This window comes from Perognathus longimembris, chromosome 14, assembly GCF_023159225.1.
Source record: "Perognathus longimembris pacificus isolate PPM17 chromosome 14, ASM2315922v1, whole genome shotgun sequence".
Classification (NCBI taxonomy): domain Eukaryota; kingdom Metazoa; phylum Chordata; class Mammalia; order Rodentia; family Heteromyidae; genus Perognathus; species Perognathus longimembris.
In genome coordinates, this window is record NC_063174.1 from 51946235 (window position 1) to 51963759 (window position 17525).

The 17525-nt window shown below is 36.1% G+C and overlaps 1 protein-coding gene across 3 annotated transcripts in view; it reads right to left on the minus strand.

The window, feature by feature from the left end:
- The window catches only part of Eml5 (EMAP like 5), a 106090-nt gene that overhangs the window by 63344 nt on the left and 25221 nt on the right, over window positions 1–17525 (minus strand). For all 3 annotated transcript variants that reach the window (XR_007213199.1, XM_048362340.1, XM_048362343.1), the window contains exons 7-14: window positions 16766–16967; window positions 16169–16306; window positions 13558–13814; window positions 11527–11739; window positions 9702–9869; window positions 8969–9075; window positions 8345–8463; window positions 6324–6510 (exon numbers count right to left, since the gene is read on the minus strand). Coding sequence is in view for 2 of the 3 variants with exons in the window: in XM_048362340.1 (XP_048218297.1) it covers window positions 6324–6510; window positions 8345–8463; window positions 8969–9075; window positions 9702–9869; window positions 11527–11739; window positions 13558–13814; window positions 16169–16306; window positions 16766–16967 (1391 nt within the window). In the remaining variant the exon portion in view is untranslated. The remainder of the gene's footprint in view (window positions 1–6323; window positions 6511–8344; window positions 8464–8968; window positions 9076–9701; window positions 9870–11526; window positions 11740–13557; window positions 13815–16168; window positions 16307–16765; window positions 16968–17525) is intronic.

A 17525-nucleotide genomic window follows, 5' to 3' on the forward strand; every position in this document is an offset into this window, starting at 1 on the left:
TGTGATTTCTTTTTTTCATAGTTTATTTTCTGATTATATAGATTCCTCAACCTTATTTTCAATTACTAATATTCTGTCTTCTGTGTGGTCTTCTCTATAGATGATGCATTTCACTGAGCATTTAATGTGCTGTAATTTTCATTTCCTTTTCTTTTTCAGAATTTCTACTCTTGTACTGAATTTTGCATCCAAGTCTTGAACTGGCATTTTCCACTTGATTTATCTGTTTATTTGAGCACTCCTTGACATTATTAATCATTTTTCAAATTAGATTTTTTGAAGTCTTTTGCATTTCAACTGTTTCAATATCTTTGGATTCACATACTGAAGTTAGAAACTTTTAGAGGAGTTGTGTTGCATATTTGTTGTGATTCTATGTTGAAATGTAATGTTTTCATAATTATCTCTTCCAGTTTTATGAGTGAAATCTCTTAGTGAGATTAGTGTTTTCTTTGAAGCCTTCTCCAGCACCACAAAGGAGAAAATAAACTGCTGCAAAAGCAACAGTACCAAACAAACCAGATCCACAAATACAAAAGACATCAATTAAAGACAACTACTGCCCCACTAATAACTACAGATCAAGAAGTGACAAAATTAATGTAGAATATACTATGAAGTGAAAGTTTAATGAAAGTAGAAATAATATAATGAAATAATCCACAGATAAGAAAAGGGAAAAAAAGAAGCAGAAAAATTAAGCATAAGAAAAAGAAGAAAAATGGAAAATAATTTGACAAAGGGGAAAAGTACAAAAACATTAAAAAAAATCAGACTGCAAAATAAAGAAACAATATATAAAGTTAAAGGTGGGCTGGAAATACAGCATAATGATACATTTGTCTAGTAAGCCCAAGGCCTTGAACTCAAGCTCCAGTACTGCCAAAAAATAGTGAAAGCTAACAAAAAAATTGAAAAACATAGACATTTCAAAAATTAAAATAAAAATACTAAAATATAGAAAAAAAGAAAAAAAAAAACAAAAAGAAGCAAAAAGGTAGAAAAGGGAAGGGGGAGTGCAGAAGAGAGGAGGCAATAAAGAATTGGACAGAGTATTTATTCCCAGATATTCTAATATTGGAACCCACCAGATCTCGATTGGCAGGAAGGTAGTCCCATCTGAAGTCTATTGTAGCTCCTGTCCATTACCATTACACCAGGTAGAGCTATGTGTAGGCTGAAGGCTGGGCCAGACAAGGGTATGTTCTCAGTATGAGGGCTGCATTCACTTAGGAATTTCCCTTCTTTGAGTATTAGAAATTTCTACTGCCCAGGATGAGATAGATATGCAGCCTGTGGGGGCCAGGCAAGTCTAACTTGCTCAGAGATACCACCCCCCTCCCTGCTGCCTGCCTCCCTCAATTTGTGCATCTAAAAGCAGCAAAAGTACAAGCTGAGGTTTGCTCTAGTTCTTTCCATTGTGCAGGAAATAAAAAGGTCACCGGGAAGGGCACCTGACCTGTGGTTGTTTCTTGTTTTCACGTCCCCAGAGTAGCTTAGTCTCAAACAATTGGATCCCTCTCAAGACAGCGCCTGGTTATAGGCCTCTGAGATATAGGAAGTGATGCAACAGATTTCTTCTTTAAAACTAGCCTGCCATACAGCAGTAGCCACTGTCAGACCACATTCCTGCAATGAATTCAAGGGCTGTAAGCACTGTGTTCTTCCTAAAGCTAGGAAATGCCAGTCTGTCGTCACTAAGGCTGCCAGCTTACCTTGTGGTTGTGGCTTCAGCTTTGGTCCTGCTCTCTGGAGAGCTAGAGTTGAAGTTGCAGACTGGTTCCTAATTTTCTCTGCATCACCTTTTAGCTTCTTTGTGCTTCTTAGCTGTCTGACACCTCTTTCTCTGATTCTCCATGCTTTTCTTTTTATCTCCTTGGAATACTGTCTCTCCTTTGTTATCTTGGTTCTTGTCACTCACAGATGCACATGGAAAAAAAATTTTTTTTTCCAGTACTGGGGCTTGAACTCAGGGCCTGGGGGCGGTCCCTGGGCTTCTTTTGCTTAAAGCTAGCACTCTACCACTTGAGCCACAGTGCCATTTTTGGCCTTTTCTGTGTATATGGTGCTGAGGAATCAAACCCAGGGCTTCGTGCATGCTAGGCAAGTACTCTATTTCGAACTGGCCCTTTTCATCCTCTCCATCTTTTCTATCTTTTAACTTGGTGTTATAGTTTAGAAGTGGAGTAGTTCCCAAAGGCTCCCGAGTTTAAGGTTTGGCCACTAGCCTGTGGCACTATTGGAAGACGGTGGAACCTCAAGAATGCAGGCCTCTTAGGAGAAGTTAGGTCATTAGGTTTATATCCTTAAAGTGGCACTGGGACTCCACCCCCTTTTCTCATTGTTTGCTTCTCATTTGCCATGAAGTAAGAAGCATTGCTCCACTCATGCTCCCCACCAGCATGTGCTGCCTTCTCACAGGCCTAAAAGCAGAGGGACATCAGCCTAACGCATCTAAAGCCTCTGAAACTGTAAGCCCAAATAAGTATTTCCTCCTTTAAATAGTTTATCCTAGGTACTTTGACATTTTCATAGTAAATGTTTAAATAAATAAATGTCTCCCAAATCCATTGTCTCCAGAATTCAAGACTTAACATTTTCAAATGCGAAGAAATCTCTCTCATATGGAAAGGAAAAAGATGATCTAGACTAACAATTACTGAAAACTAACATATATGCCGGAAACTGTCTTATGTACCTTATAAAGGGTGCCTAATTTAACAATCACAACTAAAAGATAGGCACTGATAGCATCCTTCTTTTAAAAGATGAAGAAATAGAAGCTGAGATTTGAACAGCAAATTAAGTCTGGCTGAGGTATTACAAAGGAGTACTACATGAGGCACACTTAGGTCATCTCATTTTAGGGATGAAGGGAAAAGTGTTACTATTCCAGTACAATGAAGAAAAAAAAAACCCGAGATAATAAAGTTACAAGAAGTAAAGTTATATTTAAGCCCACAGTTCTAGAAAGGTTCAGCCCACAGTCTCTTGTCCCCACTGCATTTGGACGTGTGTGTGTGTGTGTGTGTGAGTGTGTGAGTTATCTGTGTTTCCCACAAGACTTTTAATGTTTTTAATGAAGAAGTAATTTACAAACATTGTAGAAAAAACCGAAATTTTTTATCTTATGGTGAATTTAGTCAAGATACTCAAATGAACTCTCCAACTCATTTGCCAAGTACCTTTAACATCATAGTTCCTGATAAGGGATTATTCTCCATACTCTATTCTCTATAAAACAAAGGAAAAGCAAAACACTCTTCAGAGCTGTTATCTAAATTTCAAAGTATCAGTTAAAATGCTTCAGAACTGGGCTGGGGATATAGCCTAGTGGCAAGAGTGCCTGCCTCGGATACACGAGGCCCTAGGTTCGATTCCCCAGCACCACATATACAGAAAACGGCCAGAAGCGGCGCTGTGGCTCAAGTGGCAGAGTGCTAGCCTTGAGCAAAAAGAAGCCAGGGACAGTGCTCAGGCCCTGAGTCCAAGGCCCAGGACTGGCCAAAAAAAAAAAAATTATAAAAAAAAAAATGCTTCAGAACTAATTTTCTTTCTACCTTCATTTCATTTATTATTTTGGGGCCAGTACTAGGGCTTAAACTCGTGCTCTTGCTTAGTTAGCTTTTTCCACTCGTGGTCATGAGTAACACCTTCATTCTAGCTTTTTGCTGGCTGACTAGAGATAAACTAATTGGATTTGTCAGCTCAGGTTGGTTTCAAAGCAGAATCCTCAGCCTCCTAAGTAGCCAGGATTCAGGAATGAGCCACAGGAACCTTGCTAGTATTTTCTTTTTAATAAGTATTTTCTTCATTTGGAACAATTTTAACACATTTAATATATTTTTTAAATGAGTGGTCATAATATAACAGAAAAGAAATGGAAAACATTGTAAGTCAGACTGCATGAGCCTGTGCTTTGGGAGGAAGAGTGAATCCACAGTGCCTAAAACAAATGCTATTGTGTAAGCAAATCATGAAAAAGGAACTAGGGACTGATGGGTATCTAGGAATATCGAGTGGCACATGAACTTTTTATTTAATCTAACTTGAATTCCCTAAAAAATCTTAGAATCATGGGACAGCCACTGTTAATACAGTCTTCATTCCAATTGCCATAGCACATGGATGCATAACTGTGTTTCAAGAGGAACCCCATGCAACCTCAAGATAAATGGTATCCTAGAGGTTCCATCTACCCTGTGATGAGTTCTACCGCTAATGCTTGTCATGTCCTCATTGACTTAAATATTGTGGGCCATTCACAGTCCTTTAAATAGCTAATTTAAATGGAGGCTTATTTTGGCCCTAATTTTACACATGATATGATGCACTTTGAATACTTTCCCCAACATCTTCCTTCTTCCAGGTCAACTACCCAGAATAAACATCAACATCTTTGAGATTTTCCCCTGGTTTAAATTCTGTCCTTCATTATACTGCTACCAGATGCATATTTCTTCTGCTGCTGCTGCTTTTTTTTCCCAGTCCTGGGCCTTGGACTCAGGGCCTGAGCACTGTCCCTGGTTTCTTTTTGCTCAAGGCTAGCACTCTGCCACTTGATCCATAGCGCCACTTCTGGCCATTTTCTATATATGTGGTGCTGGAGAATCGAACCCAGTGCTTCATGTATATAAGGCAGGCGCTCTTGCCACTAGGCCACATTCCCAGCCCCCCAGATACATATTTCTGTATTAAAGACATGGGTGACTCTGCCTCTTAGGGAACATCTGGTATTGTCTGGAGATAATTTTGGTTGTCTTAGTTTATAAGTGTTACTGGCATTTAGCAAGGAGAGGTGAGAGAAGCTGTTGAATATTCTGTAATGCAGAGGTTAGCCACAAAAACTAATGATCTGGCTGCAAACATCAATAGTGCCAAGGCTAGAAAGCTCAGATCTATGCTTATGAAACTACATTATAATTTCTCTTGTCTTTTATGTCTTACCCCTCAGAATATGAACTTTTACTATGGCAAGATGTCTTTCTTTAGGTTCCCAGAACATTTCCAGGCATACAGAATATGTTTAATGAACCTTTTAAAATAAATTGAAAGGGGAGGAAAGGATGGGAAAAAAGGATAAGTAAGGAGAAAATAGACCAAAAAGCAACCAGAAGCATAAAAGGAGGCAGGGAAAAAGAGAAAGGAGAAAAGGGAGGAGTTTTCTCTCCTTTCAGGGAAGCTACATGGAATAACATATTACCATCCCCATTCCAACTGAACCTATAAGGTAAAATTTATATGTGTAAGCCAGATAGACTAATGGCATTAAGTTTCACTACTTAATTAGCCCAGTGATAGCAAATTATTCAATTTCTACAGATATAAATGTCTTCTCCTCTTTGTAAATGAGGAGAAATTATTTCACTTTCTTGGGTTTAGATGAGAATAAGAAGCTAGTGAAGTAAGCATATACACTAAGAATCTACAAATATCCCTCCTTCCCATCCTTCTCTAAGAATAATGGTATAGAGAGGCATCAATCAAGACATTCAGTGTTTTCTATGTCAATATGGAGCTATCTACATTGTTAAACATAAATAGGTTGCTATCATGATTACAAAGTAAAAAGCACAGTCATCACGGAAATTCTGTGTTGTCATAAAACATCTGAAGTAGTTTGTTATATTATTTTTAGGTAATTCAACATATAGAAGCTGGATTTTCAGTCTTTATTTTTTTAAAAAATGATTTTTACCCACAAATTGAAGAAGAAATACCAACAGAAAACAAGCCAATGCTCTTAGTTCCAGATTGAAAATATAATAGTAATAATTTAAATAATGAAAATACAAGGAAAACTGAAAAAAATATGTTGGGATAAACTATATGATATGAAAATACAAGTGAATTTGAACCCCCCCCTTTTTTTTTTTGGTTAGTTAGGGGGCTTGAACTCAGAGCCTGGGTGCTGTCTCTGGGCTCTTTTGCTCAAGGCTAGCGCTCTCCCACTTTGAGCAAGTGGTGTGTGTGTGTGTGTGTGTGTGTGTGTGTGTGTATGTGTGTGTGTTATTGGAGGTAAGAGTCTCATGGACTCTCCTGCCTGGGCTGGCTTCAAATGACAATCCTCAGATCTCAGCCTACTGAGTAGTTAAGATTACAGGTGTGAGCCACCAGTGCCTGGCAAGAATTCTTTACATTTCCTAAGTCAATCCCCACCCTCACCTCCGAGTGTGTGTGTGTGTGTGTGTGTGTGTGTGCATGTATGTGTGCATGCATGTGTGTATGAGCGTTCAATGTGTGTAAGAATAATGTAATTTGAAACTCAAACGTAAGTGTAATATAACTGGCCTACTGTCATTTGGTCTTTCGAAAGAACTTACTTGGCCTGTTGCTACATAGTCCTTCAAAGGATGAATAGCCAGACAGAGAATGTCATCGTCGTGACCCAAGTAAAAACGCTGCGTGTTCTGTTGTCGATTATAAATAACACCCACTGCTGCCACATGGTATACGATCTCACCAATTTGAGTGTAAAACAGATTACTTCGGCAGTCATAACCTCTGTAACTAATGGAGAAGACAAATCAAAAACAATTAATTTTGGCCTTTTATCTGGTCAATATAGAATATACAGAGAAGCAGGTGCCTTTTCTTCATTTTTAAAGGAAAATCTTCAGTTTTAAAGGATAATCAACAATTGAAAGGAAATAGAATTTTCTCAGATGCTGTAAATTTTTATGAATTGCTCAGATTTCAAATAATTAAATCTAATATATAGTAACGAGGGAAAAGCAAAGTACAAGAAAGTAAATTGAGTATATTACTATTTGCATAAATATAATATTAATTTTGGGGGGTGCCAGCCTTAGGGCTTGAACTCAGGGTCTGGGTGCTGTCCCCACGCATTTTTGCTCAAGGCTAGTGCTCTACCACTTAAGCCACAGCTCTCCTTTGGCTTTTTGGTGGTTAATTGGAGCTAAGACTTTCCTGCCCAGGTTGGCTTCAAACCACGATCCTCAGATCTGAATCCAGAGTCGCCAGGCGCCACAGGTGCCCAGCTTCAAAGTTTTATGCTATAAAACAAAAACGTTGTTTTTAATAAGTAAAGGAGTATATAAATAATACCTAGTTGAATTTGTTTGCATACCTACTTTTATTTCTGAACTAAATAACAGTGATAACTTGTAGAGGAGGGAAATGATCACAATAAAGGCAATGGGGAGGCAAAAGTTTCCAAACTCTATTTTGTTATACACATTGTGAACAAAGAGGATAGAGTATATGTTCCAAGAATAGGTTTAAACAGTAATTTAAAATATTTAGCCAGGAAAAATAAACCAAATCGTCTTAAAATGATCAATAATTCCATTATGGCAACTTTGCTTTGTGTTTCAAAGAAACCAATTCATAAATCACAACTGAATAGAAACACGGCCTCTTTTTTGTTTTTGTTTGTTTTTGTTTTTGCCAGTCCTGGGACTTAAACTCAGGGCCTGAGCACTGTCCCTGGCTTCTTTTTGCTCAAAGCTAGCACTCTACCTCTTGAGCCACAGCACCACTTCTGGCTTTTTCTGTTTAAGTGGTGCTGAGGAACTGAACACAGGATTTTGTGTATGCTAGACAAGAACTCTACTGCTAAGCCACATTCCCAGGTCAACACTGCCCCTTTAACATTAGAAGAAAAATACTTAAAAAATATTTTTGGTGCCAGTTTGGGGAGCTATTCCTGAGTTTTTCTGCTCAAGGCTAGCACTCTACCACTTGAGCCACAATTTCACTTCTGGCTTTTTGGTAGTTAATTGGAGATAAGAGTCCCATGGTACTGGCTGATTTTGAACTGCAATACTCAGATTTCAGCCTCTTTGGATAGCAAGGATTACAGGAGTGAGCCACTAGTGCCTGGAAGGAAAATACCTTTAATTAATCCTTTTGTTAAATTCTTTGGAATGTATTATTAGTGTGCCTAAGAAAATGAATGCTGAGGGGTAAAATAATACTGGCAAGCCTGTTTTGCCAAGCTGAAATGAGTGACCTGCATTGCCAGATGTTCAGAACCCAGAAATGAGTACTTTACTGAAATTAAAACATGAGGACCAGAATGCTCAGATGGAATGTCACAACATCATTCCATATTAATATCTATACAAGATGATTATATTTAACTATTTAAACATAAAGTGTCCATTTCTACAATTATAAAGCTAAACTTGCATGCACTAATTTTTAATTCAGTAAGTACTTATATAGTAACTGACTATATGCCAGACAATATTGTAAATATCCACTAGTATAATTTCTAACTTACAGATGGGGAAACAGAAGCTAAGCAACTTGTTCCAAATCACACTGCTTAGCTTTGATCCCAAATTCAAAGATATAACTAAAAAAGTTTGTTTCATACCCATGAACAAAGTGTAATCGAATACTATTTCCCGGAGCTTGATCTCTTCTTTTAGATGTAGCAGTGTTTTGTTTCTCTTTGCATTGTTCTTTAAGCTGAGGTAGATCTTCTTTGTAAACCTTTAAAATGTATATATGTGGAAATATCCTTAGCATATATTTAAATAAGGGTGTTCATATTCTCCTAACATAGCTTTCAGTTCTTGTGGTTACTATTAATGAGCTGCTAATAGCAGGTGTTTTCAGTAAAGGAGTACTTTACAAACTTTACTTCCTAGGAAAAAAGTAATTAATATTTTCTATATATTATACTGAGAAATATATATTTGGTGTCCAAGAAATCTTTATGCTTCAAAAACAATATTTAAAAGTGGAAAGTGTGAGTCTACTGTGCAAAAACCCATGGGCAAATAGAATGCAGGCATACTTGGTATATCAAGCGTTTAACATAAACTAACACTTTACACAAGTGAGCTTCAATACTTAAAGGGGGAAACTGAAATAGTTATACAATACTTGGAAAAGTAAAGCTATAAAAATTAAGCATAGATAAGTAGCTGAGAGTAAGATAAAGAAGAAAAGAAACTTTTCAGAAAAAAAAAATCACGTGAAAATAGAAAACTACCTGTCGATGGTAAGTGAGCTGTGTCTCTTGTTCAATTTCAGAATCCAGTTCTGGAACATCAGAAAGATCTGAATCTGATTCATCACTATTAGAATCAACCAAGGTTTCTGTAATGTTTTAAAAATACAATGTCATTTGTTTAAAGAAGATTGATTTTCAAAATAGCAATATAAAATTAATGATTAAGAACTGACTCTCAGTCGACATGGAGACAAGCCAGAAAACAATCAAATGGAATTACCTAGTCAAGTGACACAGATGTCAGTAAACTGTACTACAGATTATCTTCCTCTCCACTCACTGCAAACTCAATAGCTCCTTTAAATCCCTTCACTGGTTCCCCAATGACCGCTACACCAAATTTAAATGTCTGTGCAAATATAAGTGAATATAACCTATAATTAACATGAAAGATAACTAAAAATACTATATGCAAAAGATGAAAAACATATATAAACCTAAACAGTTTCATGTTTGTTTTGCTAGTGTAACACCTTATTCACTCATCATTTGATAGATTAAAATGCAACTCAAAGTACTTTGTATGTCACATAGCGTGACATCTGACTTTAAACACGTAAACCTAATATTTAATTGAAAAGTTCTGCTAACAAGTTATACTGTTAACTTATGAAACTACATTTCATTTCAACAGTAAAATTGCTACTTAGGAATTAGTGAATTTAGTGAGTTGTAAGGTGACAGTGTTGCTTACACAGTATATGTTACTCACCTTGAGGTGCTATATGAAGAGCATCTTTTAGTTTTCTTTCTGGAATAAATTTCCACTGAAAGACAGAATGATCTGCTCCACCAATAGAAATAACCCACTGATAATCATGTGACCATCTGACATTAGTTACGTGAGCTGAATGACCAATATATTTTCTAAACTTGGCCCCTATAACAAAAATATATCTTTAAATTCGTAAACTAAGACACAAAATATAAACAATAATTCACATTGTGTTGTCCTTCCATTATCTTAATTATGTTCAAATGCAAAAAATGCTAATTCAAAACTGGTAAAATTAACACATACTTTGCTATTCCCATAACTGTCTTGTTATGCTCATTGTAATGTTTCTTTAATGACTTTTATCAACAGGCCAGGTGAAAATCATTATTGTAACTGTTAAAAGTGTTGATATTGTAGAAATATATGCACATTGCACCTAATACAGAGACTCTTGCACAGGAAAGATTTTGAAAATTCAATTTCAAAAGAAAGTTGATTTTCCTTAGGGGTAACTATGTATTTAAAAAAATCTACAATGAATGTATAATTTTGTGTCTTGCTTTATTTTTGTTTTCTAGGAAGATGAGATTCAAATCTGATATTTAAATTGTTACTTTATCAGGTTTTAATATGGTACTTGTATTTACTTTTGTGCTGTATCTTTATATAAATTCCTTTATGAAAGGAGGCACAAAATAAGTCACTACTCGCACATCATTTCATTTAATCATCCCAGGTTCAATTAACAGAATGATTAATACTCTAATTTTAGAAGAGATCCAAGAAAAAAGTAATAATGTGTAAAATATATAGAAAAGAACCAATGATAAAACCCTCTATTTCTACATCTTACTATTGCTGAAAATTAAGAAATGTCAAAACATTATGTGCTAAGAATTCAATCAAAAACAGATTCACACATGAAAAACAGCCAGAAAACCAATGGTCCAAACTGTGACCTGTGTTTATACCCTTTGACTACACCCTTAGAATTCTTGGAGGAAAGACATGAGAAAAATATCTCCCAGAAGACCTAAATTCAGTGAGCTAAGTGGTTGTAGGTATTAAGTCATAAGAAAGCTTTAATCATTTTTGCATAGTTTGATGGTATGAATAATTTCAGGAAGTGTGGAAGAAAATGTTTCATTAAAAAATCTAGTCTAGAGCCATTATACTATATTAATTAAAAATAATCGTCCAATAAAATTTTATATCCAAAAATAAACATGATAGATTTCAAATTAGTAAAATAAAAAAAATTTTTTTGTGGTTGTAGGGCTTGAGCACTGACCTTGAGCTCTTCTGCTCAAGGCTAGTACTCTACCACTTTGAGGCACAGCTCAACTTCTGGTTATTGAGTTGTTAACTAGGGTTAAGAGTCTTATGGGGACTTTTCTGCCCAGGCTGGCTTCAAACCATGATCCTTAGATCTCAACCTCTTGAGTAGCTAGGATTACAGGAGTGATCTACTAGCTCCTGGCCAAATAAAATTCTTTACTTCAATACACATTTTAAAATATGAAATTATCACATTAATTAAGACTTACTTTCTACAAGATCATAAAAGTCTTTTCATAAGAGAGAGAATAAATTACATTTTGAAAGAAAAGATTTTTTTTTTCTCATTCTTGGGGCTTGAACTTAGGGCCTGGGCACTGTCCCCAAGCTTCTTTTGCTCAAGGCTAGACTCTACGACTTGTGCCACAGCACCACTTCTGGCTTTTTCTTTTATGTAGTACTGAGGAATCGAACCCAGGGCTTCATGCATGCAAGGCAAGCACTGTATCACTAAGCCACATTCCCAGCTCCCAAAAGATACCTTTTTTATAACATGGATATCGGAATAATTTTACAATTCCATAGTCATCAGCTGAAACTAAAACTTGGCCAATATAATTTCCATCTACTGAATTTATATCATTACTATCTGAATACTTGGGCCAAATTCCATTTACTTCAAATCCTGAAACACATGTCCATGAAGCCCAATGAACACCTTTTATTTCTTCTTTATTTGTTACTTCTTTTCCCCCTAAAAACAAATCAGACTTAAATTAAAAAGTGATTTCATTTCATTCTGTTTTTTAAACTAAGCCTTAACGTGTACTTAGAAAGTAACAGAAAATTTTAAATAATTTTCTACCTCAAGTTTGGGTAAGGAGAAAACAAAATGCAAGAAATTTTTATAAGGCTACGGATACAATTATCCTGATTCAGAGGCCTACAGATTTGAAAGTGTTTGTCACCTTAGCGGGTTCACCCATGTAGAAAATAAAAGTTTTATACAATTTTGAAATTCCTTGGTACAATAAACACACACTAAAAAAAGTCCAAAAGGATGATAAGAAAGTAAAATAAGCTCTTTAGGTGGGTAGGGAGTACCAGCTACAGAGGCAACGGTAAAAAGGGAGGGTGAGTGAGGAAGGATGCTGTCTAAGGAGTTTTTTCATGTGTGAAAATAGAACAATTAAATTTGTTAAAAATTGTTCTATAAAATGAGGACCAGGGTAAGAGAGAATGATAGGAGGAGTGAGTATGGGATACATTATATGCATGCATGGAAATGTCACAATGAAACCTCGCTATAAAATTTATGCATGCTAATAAATAAAACACTGAATTTTACTCAAGTCATGGTACATTAGATACCGGCTAAGTTATAAGAAAAAATAAGATATTAGGAAAATCTAAAATAATTAAGAAAAATAAGAACTGAAAAAAATAGTGAAAGTGAGAGCATAAAAGAATACATTTGTATTTGATAAGAGGATTTTAGAGCTCAGTAAATCTTCATTGTACCTATATTATTAATGAAAATGTTTGGGGGAGATAAACTAATTTAATTATGAGAAAGAGTCTTATTAAATAGGCTCTCAGAAGATAGTGACTAGTTTACTAAGCATCATAGTAAATGAAGTACTTTGCTGATTGATTTTATTCTTTTATGATTATCAGTGTTTTAAATCTTTGATAAGAGCTAACACTTGGCTCAAATGGTAGAACACATGCCTAGCTAGTTCAAAACACTAAATTCAAATGCCAGTACTACCATATAAATAACTAAGTCTTTGATGAGAACTACTTAAAAATATAGTTTGTTAGCTATATTATTAATATTCATGAAGTTGTAAAAACTTTCCTTGAACTTACAACCTGAATGCTTTCTCTTAGCTATTGTGCTCAAGGCTGGCACTAAGAAAGCATTCAGAAGCTGGCTTCTAGGGGCTGGGAAAAGTGATCAGGATGCAAAAATGTTGGTCAAGGGGTATAAAGCTTCAGATACACAAAATGAATTCAGACGGGTCCATATATAGCATATTGACTATCACAACGGCCATATGGTATACTTGAAATTGCTAACAGGGGAAGATCTTAAAAATGTTAGAACATGTTGGATATGATGATGCATGCCTATAATTCCAGCACTTGGGAGGTAGAACAGGAGAACTGCTGTGATTTCTAGGCCATCCTGGGGCATATGTTTTTGACACACACACACAAGAGTGACTATGTAAAGTGATGGATCTGTTAATTAGGTTGATTGTGGCAATTATTTTATAAAGTACCATGCTGGCATGTACAGCATTACATTGTATATGCTAAATATATATACAATTTTCATATATGCTAGTTATACCTCAGTAATCTGGAGTAGAGGAGGAAAAACTCCAAAAGGATGACAATGTAATGGTAAAGACTTATAGAAAAGGCTACAATATCTGAAATATTAGTTTAGATTGTCTATGATCAAATGTTATATTTCATTTCTAGTGAAATTTAAAAAATACTGTAGAGACATTGAAAATCTGTAAACTACATACTACTCTTTTAGTTTGCCGGAAAAATTTACCTGGCATCCTATAAAAATGTCTTTTTCCATGTCCATCATTTGTCTGTAAATGTCTGCTATCTGAAGACCAGTCCAGGTGAGTGATGAAACTAAGTGATCCAACACATTCGCCAACTTTTTTATAACGCTGAGCAACTCCATATATATCAACTGAACTGTCATTGCAGCCAACAGCAAGGTAAGTTCCATCTGGTGAGTATTTTAACTCATGAATCGCTTCCTTCCTATCTTTGATATGTACAACTTCTGTCATATCTCTGTTAAGAAAAAAATAAGACAGTATGAATAAATGTCATAAAATTGTCTTAAATGTATACACTGAGTGTAAGGTTATATTGTTTATAACTATAAAATGTTAGTAGGCATAGTTCAGGAATATAATTATTTTACTGTGTAAAAAAAAATATGCCAGGGCTAGGAATATGGCATAGTACAAGAGTGCTTGCCTTGCATACATGAAGTTCTAGGTTCGATTCCTCAGCACCATATATACACAGAAAAGGCCAGAAGTGGTGCTGTGGCTCAAGTTGGCAGAGTGCTAGCCTTGAGCAAAAAGAAGCCAGAGACAGTGCTCAGACCCTGAGCCCCAGGACTGGAAAAGAAGAAACCAAACATATGCCAGACATACAGAAAAATGGGGTGACAGTGTAGTTCAGCAGTAGTGTTTGCCTAGCATTTCTGAAGCCCTGGATTTGACCCATCACTACAAAACAAACAAACAAACAACTCCAGAAACCAAAAAAGTAGAGAGTAATGATAAGTTTCAGTTTATAAATTACTTTGTTCTTAAGAACTTAAGACTATTAAATTCCTAGACTCAGATAATAAATAAACTCAGATTTTTGTGATAAAAATTCTTTGTAAACATTGAATTTACTAAAAAATTATCAATAATAGCACTATAATCTTTCAAACAAGCTGTGTGTGTAATTTTGGATCATAAAAACATGTCCTTTATGAAATAACTTATTACTTCAACAGTATGTTTGAATATATATCTTTATGTACTTAGCACTAGTTAATTTCTTAGGGTTTTTTGGTGGTTGTTGTTTTGACAGTACTGGGGCTTGGGACTCAGGGCTTGAGCACTGTCCTTGGCTTCTTTTTGCTCAAGGCTAGCACTCTACCTCTTGAGCCACAGTGCTACTTCCAGCTTTTTCTGTGTATGTGATGCTGAGGAATTGAACCCAGGGCTTCATGCATGCTAGGCAAGCACTCTACCACTAAGTCACATTCCCAGCCCCAGCACTAGTTTTTATTCTTTTATTTTTTTTCCAATCCTGGGGCTTGAACTCAGGGCCTGAGCACTGTCTCTGAGCTTCTTTTTGCTCAGGCTAGCACTCTACCACTTGAGCCACAGCGCCACTTCCAGCTTTTTCTATACATGTGGTGCTGAGGAATCGAACTCAGGGCTTCATGTATGCTAAGCTAGCACTCTACCACTAGGCCACATTCCCAGCCTCTATTTTTATTCTTTTTTTCTCACAATTTTTCTATTTCAATCTTTTTGACCTTTTTTCTTTACTTTCTTTTTTTTTGAGACAGGATTTCATTATGTATTTCAGGCTGTGGCCTTGAACTCACTATGTATCCACATCTGGCCTCAAATTCTAAATTCTCTTGTCTCAGTCTCTCAAGTGCTGATATTGCAGACATGCACCACCACACCCACCTTAATAGAACACAAATTCTTCCCTTAGAGACCATGCCAACCAGTGAAGTTAAAACACTTTTCAAGAATGCTTTATGTTTTCTGAGTAATACAGGTATTGACAACAGCCATGAAAATTGATCAACACTTAATTTAACTGAGTTTCCAAAGTGGTTCAAGGTCAGCCTGGGAAGAAAAGTTTGCTAAGCTCCAACTTCACAAGAACTAGCAAGCAGGACCAAACGTATCACTCAAGTGGTACAGGCACCAGTAAGTGTGAGTGCTGAGTACATCAAAGAAAAAAAACAACAAGATAAAAAGAAGGAAAAGAGGAGTTAGACCGCTCGGGCACGCTGTTATAAATAAAACCAGTGCTTTTAGGGACAAAAAAAGAAGAGTTAGGACTAGATTAAAGATGAGAAGGATACGAGGAAGGGTAAAATTCAATTTGAGCATAAAACCAGAGAAGGTGACTAAGTTAAATAAAAAGTGCAGAGAAGGGGCTGGGTGTTGTTAGCTCTTGCCTGTAATCCTATCTACTCAAGAGGCTAAGATCTAAAGATCGTGGTTTGAACCCAAACTCCAGCTCGAGGAGGAAATCCATGAGACTCTTATCTCTAATGCAGATATTTTTTTTTCAGTGCATTAATTTACAATCAACAACAAAATACTATCCACTCATTGTTCATAGCCTCAGGTTCAGTGACAGGAAAGAAAAGTCATGACCCAAATGTATAGCTCAAAAGTCTAGCCAGTGGTCTACGAAACACTTTTAGCCCCCCAAACCAAAGTTTCTGAGTTTAGTTTTCAAATAAAACTTTGTAAATACTTAATGAAACTAATATTAATACATATTAATACAAAGTGGGCAAAAATGATGAATGGGTAAAACCAATGAAGATTATGTATTTTAAATGATAACAGAAAATTATTGTTTCTATTTCTACCCTAATACCATACCTTACTCTAAGTACAGTGAATGAGCCATCCTTCATTCCAAGGGCAAGATGGATTCCATCTACATTTATAGCTGCACAACGAATTGGTTCTTCCATATTACACCTTGCTATTAATGCATGATCTACTAGACTCCAAATCCTGCAGTTTAATTTAAAATATGAGAAGAACAGTTAATAGTATGCCTTACATTTTTATTTAAATATTATTGTTTAAAGTAATTATCTCTTTTTTGTAAACTCAGAGCTAAGGCATTCTCTCTTAGATTTTTTTGCTCCAGGCTGGTGCTCTACCATTTGAGCCAAACATCTACTTCCGGCATTTTGGTGGTTAACTGAAGATAGAAGTCTCCTGGACTTTCCTGCCAGGGCTGGCTTCAAACCATGATCCTCAAATCTCAGCCTCCTGAGTAGCTAGGATTACAGGAGTGAGCCACCAGTGCCTAGCAATTCTACCAATTTTTAAGTACCTTTTATGTTCATTTGATATATTATCAGCCACAGCATAGTTATATCCGAGAATTTTTTTAAGTTTTAGGTGTATCTAAGGACAAGTCTCAGCCTATTCAATTACTTTATGAAGTTAATTATAATTGATTACCTCACTGAACGATCATCACTTCCAGTTACAGCCAAAGGTTTAGTGGGATGAACAGCAAGTGCCCAAAGTTCACCTTCACAATGCCCTTGCATAATTAGGAAAGGTTTGTTTCTTTCATGTACCACAATTTCAAAAATTTCACTGTCTTGTGTTCCAACTAAAATGTGGTCACCTCTCCAGCAAACACTTCTTATAGACAAACCTATAAAAAGTACATTTAATATCAATATTAATATTGTGTTTAGTATCAATCCTCTGGTAATGTAAGGCCAATCTTCCTCGCTGGAAATCAATTTTTGTACGAGTACATGTGCGCGTATGCACTGGTCCTGGGGCTTAATTTCAGGGGCTGGGTGCTGTCCCTGAACGTTTTTGCTCAAGGCTAGTGTTCCACCACAAGAGTCACAGCTCCACTTTCAGCTTTTATGGGGTGGTTATTTGGAGATAAAAGTCTCATGGACTTTCTTGCCAGGGCTGGCTTTGAACTGAGACTCTTAGCCCTCTGAGTATCTAGAATTACAGGCATGAGCCACTAGCCCCTGGCTAAATTTTTGTACCTTTTATATCACAGATGTAAGGTAGAAGAAAATAATCCAAGTCTTTGATTCATAATCTCAGTTTCTTCAATGATTCATATTGTTTTCTATATGGAATACTTCTCTGTTTTATGTAGTTATTTCCTACCATCCCTTTAAAACATACATTCTTCTTTCTTTCACCTTCTTAGACAATTTCAAGAGTCTGATGATGTTAGCTGAAG